Here is a 12,872-nt window from a genome sequence, read left to right as displayed (position 1 = left end):
TTAAATTTTAGAAAATACACCCATTTTGTGTTTGTAAATTTGTGTTAATACACCATTAATACTGAAGCACTCAAACAGCTCTGACTGGAGCCGCGGCGCAGCCCCGATGACGTCACATCGACACACATCGGCTCGGAGAGGCAAATTAAAAGTCCACTTACTACACTTAGCTATCCATGTGAAATAATAACTGTAGTAGTGCCTTGTAGACATTTTTTTTTCTTGAATAGAACAATTTGTTTTCGAGGAGTAAAGCTGAAAACCTAAGACATTTTATTAGGATTAAAAAAATAAAAAAGATTTTCTACATGTAATGTTATTTTCACACAACAAATAATTTAAATAAGCCTAGTTTGATAGTTTTTAAAGTCTGAAGATCAACATAAAGATAGATAAATAACAACTTTTTATACAAAACTGGCCTTATTAGGATAATGTAAGAATAGATCAATAGAGCAAAGACTTTACACAATTCAAAGAAGGAACTTTATCTTTTATTGTTATATTTTTTTAATAAAGGACTTTATCTTTTATTGTGATATTTTGGGACTTTTATTCTGGTTCTCTGAACGGCGGGTTTCGCGTGACGTCATCAGCACTGCGCCCGCGCTCTCCTGTGTCAACTGGATAAAGGTCTGTGTTTTTCAGCATTTTAGGTGTGTAAAACAACACTAAACGTTGAGTTTTCTCCACGCTTTTTACTCCAAAATCATACAATCACACATGAGAGCGTTTTCCTGTAGTGATGTGAAATGAATGCCGGCTGTTATTGACTATAATTGCAGCGCATAGTTCTGAGGTAAAAGACGCAGTCACTGATTTGATCTCAGAGTGATTTTCCTGATGAAATCATCTTCTTCTCGATCTTAATCGATGACACGTTTCCAAACGAACAGGACAAGCCCGAGGTTTGCGGAAGATGGAGTTTGTTAAAGTGGAGCTGGTGGATGTGACGGATCTGGAGCCGCTCCGAATCAAAGAAGAGCGCGAGCCGCGGACAGACGGGTTTTCATCAGGTCTGCTTCAGAAACATCTTCAGCTCATACAAAAAACATAAAATTTTATACTATATTCATATGTACAGGTGCTGGTCATATAATTAGAATATCATCAAAAAGTTTATTTATTTCACTAATTCCATTCAAAAAGTGAAACTTGTATATTATATTCATTCATTACACAAAGACTGATATATTTCAAATGTTTATTTTTGATTATAATAACATAAAAATAACTAAAAACCAAAAAAAATCCCAAATTCAGTATCTCAGAAAATTAGAATATTACTTAAGACCAATACAAAGAAAGGATTTTTAGAAATCTTGGCCAACTGAAAAGTATGAACATGAAAAGTATGAGCATGTACAGCACTCAATACTTAGTTGGGGCTCCTTTTGCCTGAATTACTGCAGCAATGCGGCGTGGCATGGAGTCGATCAGTCTGTGGCACTGCTCAGGTGTTATGAGAGCCCAGGTTGCTCTGATAGTGGCCTTCAGCTCTTCTGCATTCTTGGGTCTGGCATATCGCATCTTCCTCTTCACAATACCCCATAGATTTTCTATGGGGTTAAGGTCAGGCGAGTTTGCTGGCCAATTAAGAACAGGGATACCATGGTCATAAACCAGGTACTGGTAGCTTTGGCACTGTGTGCAGGTGCCAAGTCCTGTTGGAAAATGAAATCTGCATCTCCATAAAGTTGGTCAGCAGCAGGAAGCATGAAGTGCTCTAAAACTTCCTGGTATACGGCTGCGTTGACCTTGGACCTCAGAAAACACAGTGGACCAACACCAGCAGATGACATGGCACCGCAAACCATCACTGACTGTGGAACCTTTACACTGGACCTCAAGCAACGTGGATTGTGTGCCTCTCCTCTCTTCCTCCAGACTCTGGGACCCTGATATCCAAAGTAAATGCAAAATTTACTTTCGTCAGAGCACATAACTTTGGACCACTCAGCAGCAGTCCAGTCCTTTTTGAAGCGAGACGCTTCTGACGCTGTCTGTTGTTCAAGAGTGGCTTGACACAAGGAATGCTGAAACCCATGTCTTCATACGTCTGTGTGTAGTGGTTCTTGAAGCACTGACTCCAGCTGCAGTCCACTCTTTGTGAATCTCCCCCACATTTTTGAATGGGTTTTGTTTCACAATCCTCTCCAGGGTGCGGTTATTCCTATTGCTTGTACACTTTTTTCTATCACATCTTTTCCTTCCCTTCGCCTCTCTATTAATGTGCTTGGACACAGAGCTCTGTGAACAGCCAGCCTCTTTTGCAATGGCCTTTTGTGTCTTGTCCTCCTTGTGCAAGGTGTCAATGGTCATCTTTTGGACAACTGTCAAGTCAGCAGTCTTCCCCATGATTGTGTAGCCTACAGAACTAGACTGAGAGACCATTTAAAGGCTTTGCAGGTGTTTTGAGTTAATTAGCTGATTAGAGTGTGGCACCAGGTGTCTTCAGTATCGAACCTTTTCACAATATTCTAATTTTCTGAGATACTGAATTTGTGATTTTCCTTAGTTGTTAGTTATAATCATCAAAATTAAAAGAAATAAACATTTGAAATATATCAGTCTGTGTGTAATGAATGAAAATATTATACAAGTTTCACTTTTTGAATGGAATTAGTGAAATAAATCAACTTTTTGATGATATTCTAATTATATGACCAACAGTAAGATTTTTAATGTTAAAAAAAAAAAAAAAATTCTGTTCACCAAGCCTGCATTTATTCCATCTATCTTTAACCTTTCTTGCTCCTCAATTGATTTTTTACAAATGTGTTCATTCTAGACTCGATAGAAGAGGAAAGTCCAGGTCAGAATGACGAGGAGGAGGATCCTCACAGTTTCACAGCCGGAGAGATTCCACAAACAGAAAAGGATTCGATACAAAGTACAGGAGCCAAGAAGTCCTTCCCGTGCCCTCACTGCGGAAAGAGCTACAAGCGTAAAGGAGACCTGAAGGATCACATGGGGATTCACAGCGAGAGACCGTACACCTGTCTGCAGTGCGGCAAGAGCTACACGCAGAAGATCAACCTCCAGAATCACCTGCTGATCCACAACGGAGAGAAGCCCTTCACCTGCCAGCAGTGCGACAAGAGCTTCACGCGCAAGGGAGACCTGAAGAAACACATCATCGTGCACTTCGGAGAGCGGCCCTTCACCTGCCAGCAGTGCGGGAATAACTTCAGACACCAGGGGAACCTCACCAGTCACATGAAGATTCACACCGGAGAGAAATCACAGCGCAATTACAGCGACAAGAAACTCGCGCAGGTCTGCAATTACAAAAAGCCGGTGCTGTATCACGCCGGAGACATGCCCTTCAGATGTGAGCCGTGCGGCCAGAGATTCATCCTGTCCTCGCACCTGAAGAGACACCAGAAGTGGCACTCGCATTAGAGATATACTTCCTGAAAGAGTGTGTGTGTGTGTGTCGGTGCGGGACAGCAGCACGTGATCTGTTCTCGAGCTCAGAGACGAAAGCATCGTTTACACTCGAGACACTCTCAGATCTAATAGATTCAGACTAATCACATCCAAAATAAACATGTGTGTGCACTGCGTATATTTATTATGTATGCATAAAGACACATGCATGTGTGTGTGTATATGTAAATATGTTTGAAAATATTTACATGTATATTCTTCAACATTTGAAATGGGTCAAAAGTTAAAGTTGTCCTAAGACAAGAACTGGTATTGTTTTGGTTTTGGGACAACTTTGATGAAAGGTTTTGATCCACTTCAAATGTTGACTACTGTGTTTTTCTTAAATATATACATCCATGTATGCATATATATATATATATATATACATATATATACACACACACACACGTTATGTAATAAATATACACAGTGCACACACATATATAATGTACACAAAAACGTTTATTTTGGATGTGATTAATCGTTGCCCAGCACTATTTTAAAGATTAAATTATTCCTGAAAAGAGCAGTTTACTGAAGTGACCTGCAGATTTCACTCTTTCGATAAAGAAAACTGAAGGTTGAGTCTGTGCTGTTAGCAGTGCTTTTGTTTATGTCGGGACTAGCGGTAGAAAATATAATTATTATTATAATAACATTCGTTGTGTGAGAGGGCACTCCTGAAGCATTATTACTGCATTTTTCTCCATATGTTAATTTAGTTCATAGCTGTTGAGAAGTGATGCATGGAGAGCCGAATACTGATTGACTGTTACGAGAATCCTCAATTAAAAGAGACTTGCTTGCGCAGTCTAACGAGAGGACTTTAGTGTTTTAGCCTGTAACTATTAAGCGGTTCAGCTCAGTAATGACTCTGTATACTGTTCTCTGTCCAGCTGAGAGTCCGTCTGCAAGGAGTTATCGTTCCTCGCTGAAGAATTGTGTGTCATTGATGCTGTTTCTTTCCTGTTCGTTTATGTAAATTAATTTAAAGCAGTCTGTATTGTATAAAGTGCTATATGAATAAATGTGACTCGTCATGTAGTGTAGAGTGTAGGTTATATATATATTTGTGCATGCGTTCGTCTGTTTCAGTTGCTTGAGTTTCTGCTCATCTGACAGTTTCGACCCCCAGCGGAGCAAAAAAACATGACATGAACAGAACCACCATCAGACTGAACATTCATGGACCTTATGTTTACATATAATTAACAGTTCATCAGTCACTGCAACAGCAACGCACAAGATAACGCTTGGTTCTTTGTGCATGACACGGTTTACTCAAACAACATTTGCATTTAAATGACACTTTGTCCATGTCACAGGCCTTCATTGTTCATTTCACCTGAAGACTTTAGTGGTCAAAGAAAAGCACAGTATCAGTGGGTGCTTCATTGGACTGAATGCAGTGAAGTCTAGTGTTAATATATAAATTTTTTATTTATTGATTGTCTTCATATCAAATTTGACCTCTTAAACTAGCTAAAGAAGCTTAGGCATGTTCAAAATAACAACAAAAAATCAAAAAATTCATAACAATGTATCAACTGAACCTGATTAAACTTATTTAAATGAATAAAAAGATGACATAAAAACAATCAAACTATCAAAACCAAGCAGAACAAAATAAAGAAATACTGTGATTTTATCACTGAAGTTTATTTGTTTTTGAAAAAAAAAGAAAATACAACTTATCGTTGTTTGTTGAATGAATGAATGGACCTGAGCTAATATAAACTTACATTTCAATTTTAATCGTGTAATAGTAAATGCTGAACTTTACATTTTTTTACAACTTTTTACATTCCATCAGCATCACAGACGGTCACATTAAAGGCTGGAGTTTTTAGTTGCTTCAGATGCTGGTCAGACAAACATAAAATAATCTGGAGTCACGATCATCTCAAGCTCAGACAGATCAAATCCAGTGGCAAGAACACGTAAATGAGAACGCTTGCTGAAATTATTTTTTAATCTTCTGTAACACATCAAGGAACACGAGAAATAAACGCTGGCTCTCTCCAGATCCAGTGCGGTTCTTCAGGGAGCTCTTTAGATGCTAATAAGCAAAAAGTGGCTGGATAACAGAATTATTATTTATTTAACGCAGAACAATCACAACAGTGTGCTGATACAAGAAATGTCTAAGTGTCTTCAGAGAGAATCCTGTGAAAAACAAGAACAGCATTAAGTGATGAAACCATGTTTTCCTGATCTAGAAAAACAACTAGTTCATGAAAGTGACGAAACAGACTCGAACCTCGGCGAGGCCTGCAGACTGACCGGAGGATCACAGCCCAGGAACGCTCGGTTATCATACGAGTACTGCAGCAGAGCGCCGAAACACGGGTCCTGGCACCAGACACACACACAAACACACGAAGAAAAGACTCAAATGAAGCAGTCATAAGCAGCACAGGTATATTTGTAGCAATAGACAACAATACATTGTATGGATCACAATTATACATTTCTCTTTTATGCCAAAAATCATTAGGATATTAAGTAAAGATCATGTTCCATGAAGATATTTTGTAAATTTTCTACCGTAAATATATCAAAACTTAATTTTTGATTAGTAATATGCATTGCTAAGAACTTCATTTGAACAACTTTAAAGATGATTTTCTCAATATTTAGATTTTTTTTCTCCCTCAGATTCCAGATTTTCAAATAGTTGTATCTCAGACAAATATTGTCCTCCTAACAAACCACACATCAATGGAGAGATGATTTATTCAGCTTTCAGATGAAGTGAAGAGGGCTTTAAATCTCACCTTGATTAAAACGTGTGGGTTTCCGATCACAATGAGCAGCGCTTTGGCTCGTGTGATGGCAACGTTGAAACGCTTCGGGTTGGAGAGGAATCCCAGCATGCTTTGCAGTTCTTCACTCAGCAAGGACTCGTTGGATCGGACCTGCAGGTTAATTCATCAGAGAGGAACGATGAATCTGAACACCTCTCCCCTTTATCCATCTGAGCTCTCCAAACATTCATTTGATTCTTAATGCACTTGAATATTAAAATGAAAAGGTACTGACTGATGAATGTTTATGCATACACAGGCTACTAGTTTTATATCTAGTATGTGCAGGGGCTGCAGGAAGATGCTATGTTGTGTTTAGTTTTTATGGAGACTCGTTCTGACTGAATCATTTGAATCAGTGAACCATTAACTGGAGATTCACTCTGACTGAATCATTTGAATCAGTGAACCTTTAACTGGAGATTTGTTCTGATCATTTGAATCAGTAGAGTGTTAACTGAATACACACTCTGACTGAGTCCCAATGTCAATGTGTATACTATCCATCCTAAATTCTAAGTGATATTAATACTTTTCAATAACCTTTAACTGGAGATTCCTTGACTGAATCATTTGAATCAGTGAACCGTTAACTGGAGATTTGTTCTGACTGAATCATTTGAATCAGTGAACCTCAGTAATCATTTGAATCAGTGAACCGTTAACTGGAGACTCGTTCTGAATGAATCATTTGAATCAGTGAACCATTCAATGGAGACTCACTCTGACTGAATCATTTGAATCAGTGAACCATTAACTGGAGATTCACTCTGACTGAATCATTTGAATCAGTGAGCATTCAGGAGACTCGTTCTGACTGAATCATTTGAATCAGTGAACCTTTAACTGGAGATTTGTTCTGATCATTTGAATCAGTAGAGTGTTAACTGGAGACTCGTTCTGACTGAATCATTTGAATCAGTGAACCGTTAACTGGAGGCTCACTCTGACTGAATCAATTGAATCAGTGAACCTTTAACTGGAGATTTGTTCTGACTGAATCATTTGAATCAGTGAACCATTAACTGGAGATTCAGACTGAATCATTTGAATCAGATTTAGGAGATGGAATCATTTGAATGCACCTTTGGAGACTCGTTCTGACTGAATCATTTGGTGAACCTTTAACTGGAGATTTGTTCTGATCATTTGAATCAGTGAGTTGTCGACTCGAGAACAGCTGCAGTCCAATCAGTCCAATTCCCAATGAATCATATAGAGTGATTTTGTACGCTGATTTACAAATCAAACCTTTAACTGGAGACGAGAACAGCTTTGTCGACTCGAGAACAGCTACTTTAACTGGAGACTCGTTCTGACTGAATCATTTTGAATCAGTGAACCTTTAACTGGAGATTTGTTCTGATCATTTGAATCATTATAGACTCGAGAACAGCTGCAGTCCAAACAAACCAATTCAAAAAGAAAAACATACAATGAATACTCACTCTGACTTAAAAATCAAAATAATTCAACCATTAACTGGAGATTCACTCTGACTAAATCATTTGAATCAGTGAACCTTTAACTGGAGACTCTGACAATTCCCTTTAACTGAGATTTTGTTCTGATCATTTGAATAGAGTGAACTTCGTACGAATCATTTGAATCAGTAACAAACTGGAGATTTCAAACGAATTTCAGTGAGTCGAGAACAGCAGCACAACAATCACAACAACCCACCATAAAGAGTAATTATTATTAACAAAAAAAAAAACTACTCCACTACAAAATAATAAAGAATGTAAGCTGTAAAGAAACAAATCAAAAAAGTATGAAATCATGCTCTGGAATGTAGCAAAGCAAAAGTCAAAGTTTCTTGAAATGAAAATACTCTGGTCAAGAACATAGACACAAAAATGCACTTCAGTAGCGTAAGGAAGTGAAGACACTGGTTACCGTTGATATGATGATGATGAGGAACTCCTGGCCCTGGAACTCCTCGACCGAGCCCACCTTCACGTCTCCCAGACCCACTCTGTGCAGCAGCACACGGATCTTCTCCACCTGACCACACACACACACCTCAGGAATTCATCATGCTACACACTGATGTCAGCCATGAAAGACACGTCTGCTGATTAAACGTGAGTTTACATAATTACATCTCACCACAGACACACCGAATATTCACTTGAAATTCAGCTTGTTTACTCTCATCTAGTTCTTACTGAACCTGTGTCGTCTCAACACCGCTGGCTCTACGACTGACTGCATTCATGAGTTGCTAAGGATAAAAGCGTCTGCATGCATGGAAATGAAGGAACAGAAGCTGTGTCTGAGGGTTTCTGCATGCGCAGACCTGCAACCTTAGTAATGGATTAATAATAATATATCATATTAAATTAGTTATATTATAATTACATAAATCATATGCAAATTGTAATTATCTTTAAAGCCAGAAAATTTTGTAATTTTTTTTAAGGTACTTTATAGTGACCTTTAACCCTTTCCTCACCAAACACTGAATTTTCCATGTTTCCACTGTTATACGCTAGGGGGCGCTATTACGTAAATCATGAATGAGTTTAGAATCACTCGATCAAAAACACAGGTGAGGAAGACACTGAAACAAACTCTCTCATATGTAAGCATATGCATATGAAAAATAAAACGTTCATCAACACTAACCGCATATAAATGATAACTGACTAATGTTCCTGTATATGTAAATGAAAAATTAACGCGATAATAAACACTAACCGATATAAATGACGTTCCTGAATAAACCTACCAAGCTTTGGGAGAACTAATGGAAGACATCTACTGCAGCTTTGCTTTGATAATATTACTGAATATGATCCAGATGTAGTATGTGATAAAAATGTGCTTTTTCCTCAAAATATAGCTTTTTTATGAAACCTACCTACATTCAAGTATTGATAAAAAAACAAAAAAAAAAAATGTGTGAAGCTAGAACAGATTTTTGTTTGTTTGTTGTTTTAAAGGAAAGGGTCTGATCTTTATTTTGATGTATTGCTTGTTCATATATTCCTACAAACAAACAAAATATTCTGGGGGCCATGAAATATTTGTAAAAATCAGCAAAAACGCTGGCGGGGAAAGAGTTAATTTCTAGGAAGAGAAACTTCTTTCTGTGTCAGAAGGGGGGAGTGGCTTGTATTCTGTGTCAGAAGTGTCACTTTGCTCACATCTGATTGGTCCAGTTTCAGTTTGAGATCTCTAACCCAGAACACAACCTGCTGTAGGAGTGTGAGTTACTACGGCAACGAACACAGCTGAAAGCCAAGCCACTTTCATAGGACAAACCCAGGATCAGTGCACTAAACGAATCTTACCTGGCGAGCCCCAGATCTACAGCAGGCTGGATCTGTTTGGTCTTGTGAACTCTCTGAGTGTGTCCAGCAGGTCTCACAGACACTCACCTGTTTCTTATACGGAGCGATGACGCCGATGTCTGTCGCTGGGATGGGGATCAAGACTCTCACCGCTTCAGCGGGATTGAACCACGACGGATTATTGCCCTCTCTCATCTCAGTCCCCTTCACACACACACACACACACACACGAGGCACATTGCAAAGCGTACCAAACTGTGTTTACACACACACCAGGCGTCAGGGTGTGCAACAGCGTTTGCTTCGTTCCAAACTGTGTTTTGCTACAATGTTGCATTTTCTTCATGTTTGGTTCGCTTTCAAACGCAACATTGCCGTAAACAAACTTGTTTATGCTGGTCATGTGAGTACGGACGCCGTTCAACATCATTCACACCTGTCCAAACGAACTCTAGTGTGATTCAACCGAACCAGAGGCAGGTGTGACACACCCGAGTCTACACTCACCCGGACGCCGTGGAAGATGAAGGGGAAGCCCTTAGTGGGGAGCCTGCTCCAGTGACAGAGCGCGTCCACGACGGTCCTCTGCGAGCGGACACACAGCTCTCCGGCGTAGAACAGACGTGACGGCAGCTCCAGCAGAGCCTCGTGGGAGCGGTAGTTATACACCAGCTTCGTCACCTACAAAACCACACGCATGAATACACTGCTCCGCACACGGGAGTCTGGGGAGAGTTCACTATCAGAGACAAATCATCATCATTAGACCAGGTTTCCAGGTTTAGTGCATGCTGCAACGATGGAAATCTGTTACTTTAATGTGCAAATACACCCTGATTCTCATTTTAAATCATGAGTCAATAAAGGTTCCTGACGGTGATTATTCAACACTGATATTAGTCTAGTGTATAAACCATTTCAAAATAAAAGAGTTTCATTTTTGCACAAACACTTTCTATTTGCCGACTTCACATTTTTAACATCACTCTGGTTATTTCCTTGTGACTGTCTTATTACAGCTCAAATTAATCTACATTTATAAAGAAATATAAAACACTGTAAAAACAATTAAATCAGTATTTTAGTTAAGTTCTATCACAACATGTGTGTCGATTACCACAGCATGCTAAAATAATAATTTCTACCCATTTCTCAAATTTGGTGAACAAAAGGTGAACAAGTGATTGCTTCGAGAGTAAATGATTGACGGTGGTGACGGACAGCATCATTACAGTCCTGTAAATAAAGCGTGAGCTGCATCGATCTCAGAATATTTCACTTCTATCCCACAATCCCTTGTAGTGCAGCCTCCTGACCAGCAGGGGGTTGTATCCTCTCTCGCCGCAGCTGTAGAGCGGTGTTCCCATCAGTCTCTCCAGCAGAGACACGCCGAGTCCAAACACAGCGGCCAGCTTGGACTTCACCACCGGCCCCAGCTGCTTCGGATCTCCGGCCAGCACCATCTGCGGCATAAACCAGAGGCTAACGGAGCAGTCCGCAGTGACGAGTGCTTCCACACAGACAGCGCTGGGTCTCACCTGTCCACTCGTCTCCGACAGCAAACTCAGAGGGATGAGCGACTCGGGCTCAGTGGCCTGACCGGCCTCATCCACAAACACATATATACAATCACATTTAACTAAATAAACATAGTATAACAATTGATGTGGTTCGGAAAAAAATCTGATCAGATTATATTTATGTACATTTAAGTATATTTATGTAGTGTATGTAACGTAAGGCTGTCTCACCGCAGACCGATCTGGTAGAACATTCCAGCGCTGGAGCAAGTGGAAACCACGATGCGATGGAAACTAGCGTGTCGGATATCTTCTCCAGCTCTGGCGTACTGACGCAGCTCCTCCGGCACACACTGCAGAACACAGAACAGAGTATTCACCACCATCTAAAACACTTTCTATCATGTTAGAATCTATCATCTATCTATCAATACCTTAGCAACCACCCTGGATACCCTAGCAACCACCCCAGGCACCCTAGCAACCACAGGGCAACACCCTAGCAACGACCCCAGGTACCTTAGAAACTGTATAGCAACACCTTAGCAATCTGATAACAAACACCCTAGCAACCGCATAGCATCAACCTAGCAACCAATCAGCATACCTTACCAACCGCATAGCAACACCCTAGCAACTACTCAGAGTGCCCTATCCCAGAATCCATCTGAAACATGCTAGCACTGCGATTATACTTAACAGCAACACTCCACACCAACCTAGTAACCACGTGAGTACCCTAGCAACCACATAGCAACACCCTAGCAACTAGACAATTTTTCTATCTATCTGGGTGTCTTTATGTAGGGTTATCTTTGTGTTTTTTCATCATCCTTAAAGTTTTTGTACTTTTAAAAGCCCTTCTAGAGACAAGTGTTGCAAATGAGCTCTCGCTATGAACACTGTTACTGGCATTAGACGGCTGTTCTTTGCAGATTTATCCATGCATAGTAGAACTGTCCCTACTCAAATGAATCATAAACAAACAAATAAAGTACTGTCGAACTGAATCGTTTGAAAACGGTTCGCGTCAACAATAAGCATTAATCCACAAATGACTTAAGCTGTTAACTTTTTTAACATGGCTGACACTCCCTCTGAGTTCAAATAAACCAATATCCCGGAGTAATTCATTTACTCAAACAGTACACGGACTGAACCGAGCCAGATAACGAACGAAAACATTGACTCGTTCTCGAGTCAAGAACCGTTTCTGTCGGACGCGTCCGGTTCGAGAACCGAGGAGCTGATGATACTGCGCATGCGTGATTCAGACTGACACACAGCGCGTCTGAACCGAACTGGTTCTTTTGGTGATTGATTCTGAACTGATTCTGTGCTAATGTTATGAGCGCGGGTAAACCGAAGGCTTGAATCAAGGGCAATCATCGCCAATGAAGTCATTACGTCGAGCGCAAAAAGAACTGGTGAACCGTTTTCTTCAACTGGGTTTAGTGAATCAAACTGTCCCGAAAGAACCGGTTGGCGGAGAAGAACATAACTTCCCATCACTACCGGTGATCCGAAAACCGATGCAAACGGTTCTTGACTCGAGAACGAGTCAATCATTCGTTCGTTATCTGGCTCGGCTCGATGTTCACCTTCAGTTCTCTCTTCACAGCAGTTCAGTCAGTGTACTGTTTGAGTAAATGAATTACTCCATGATATTGGTTTATTTTAACTCAGAGGGAGTGTCAGCCACGTTAAAAAAGTTAACAGCTTAAGTAATTTGTGGATTAATGCTTATTGGAGACGCGAACCGTTTCAAACGATTCAGTTCGATTTGGTGAACTGGTTCAAGAAGATCCGGT

At 40.0% G+C, this 12,872-nt stretch overlaps 2 protein-coding genes across 7 annotated transcripts in view; one reads left to right on the top strand and one right to left on the bottom strand.

Moving 5' to 3' along the window:
- The first annotated feature begins 540 nt into the window (after positions 1–540).
- On the top strand, positions 541–3,657 carry LOC109057279 (gastrula zinc finger protein XlCGF49.1). 6 transcript variants are annotated; one of them, XM_042717681.1, is made up of 3 exons: positions 541–633; positions 897–1,016; positions 2,792–3,657. In XM_042717681.1, the coding sequence occupies exons 2-3, from the start codon at positions 920–922 to the stop codon at positions 3,403–3,405; spliced, it is 711 nt and encodes a 236-aa protein (XP_042573615.1). In that variant the 5' UTR covers positions 541–633; positions 897–919; the 3' UTR covers positions 3,406–3,657. The 6 variants fall into 6 exon arrangements, with proteins under 6 accessions (XP_042573615.1, XP_042573613.1, XP_042573617.1 ...); XM_042717679.1 differs by having other exon boundaries at positions 560–632; positions 863–1,016; positions 2,792–3,656; XM_042717683.1 differs by having other exon boundaries at positions 580–656.
- Positions 3,658–5,387: 1,730 nt separating this feature from the next.
- mov10l1 (Mov10 like RISC complex RNA helicase 1) overlaps positions 5,388–12,872 on the bottom strand; it is a 26,033-nt gene continuing 18,548 nt past the window's right edge. The window contains 9 exon segments of the mRNA XM_042717685.1: positions 5,388–5,601; positions 5,696–5,787; positions 6,213–6,353; positions 8,142–8,249; positions 9,629–9,745; positions 10,049–10,222; positions 10,858–11,004; positions 11,080–11,164; positions 11,278–11,414. Of these exon segments, the coding sequence (XP_042573619.1) occupies positions 5,580–5,601; positions 5,696–5,787; positions 6,213–6,353; positions 8,142–8,249; positions 9,629–9,745; positions 10,049–10,222; positions 10,858–11,004; positions 11,080–11,164; positions 11,278–11,414 (1,023 nt within the window). The 3' untranslated portion in view covers positions 5,388–5,579.

The sequence above is a fragment of the Cyprinus carpio genome, chromosome B2, assembly GCF_018340385.1.
Source record: "Cyprinus carpio isolate SPL01 chromosome B2, ASM1834038v1, whole genome shotgun sequence".
Taxonomy (NCBI): Eukaryota; Metazoa; Chordata; class Actinopteri; order Cypriniformes; family Cyprinidae; genus Cyprinus; species Cyprinus carpio.
Note: the sequence above shows the minus strand (reverse complement) of the source record. Positions and strands in the feature narration are given on the sequence as shown.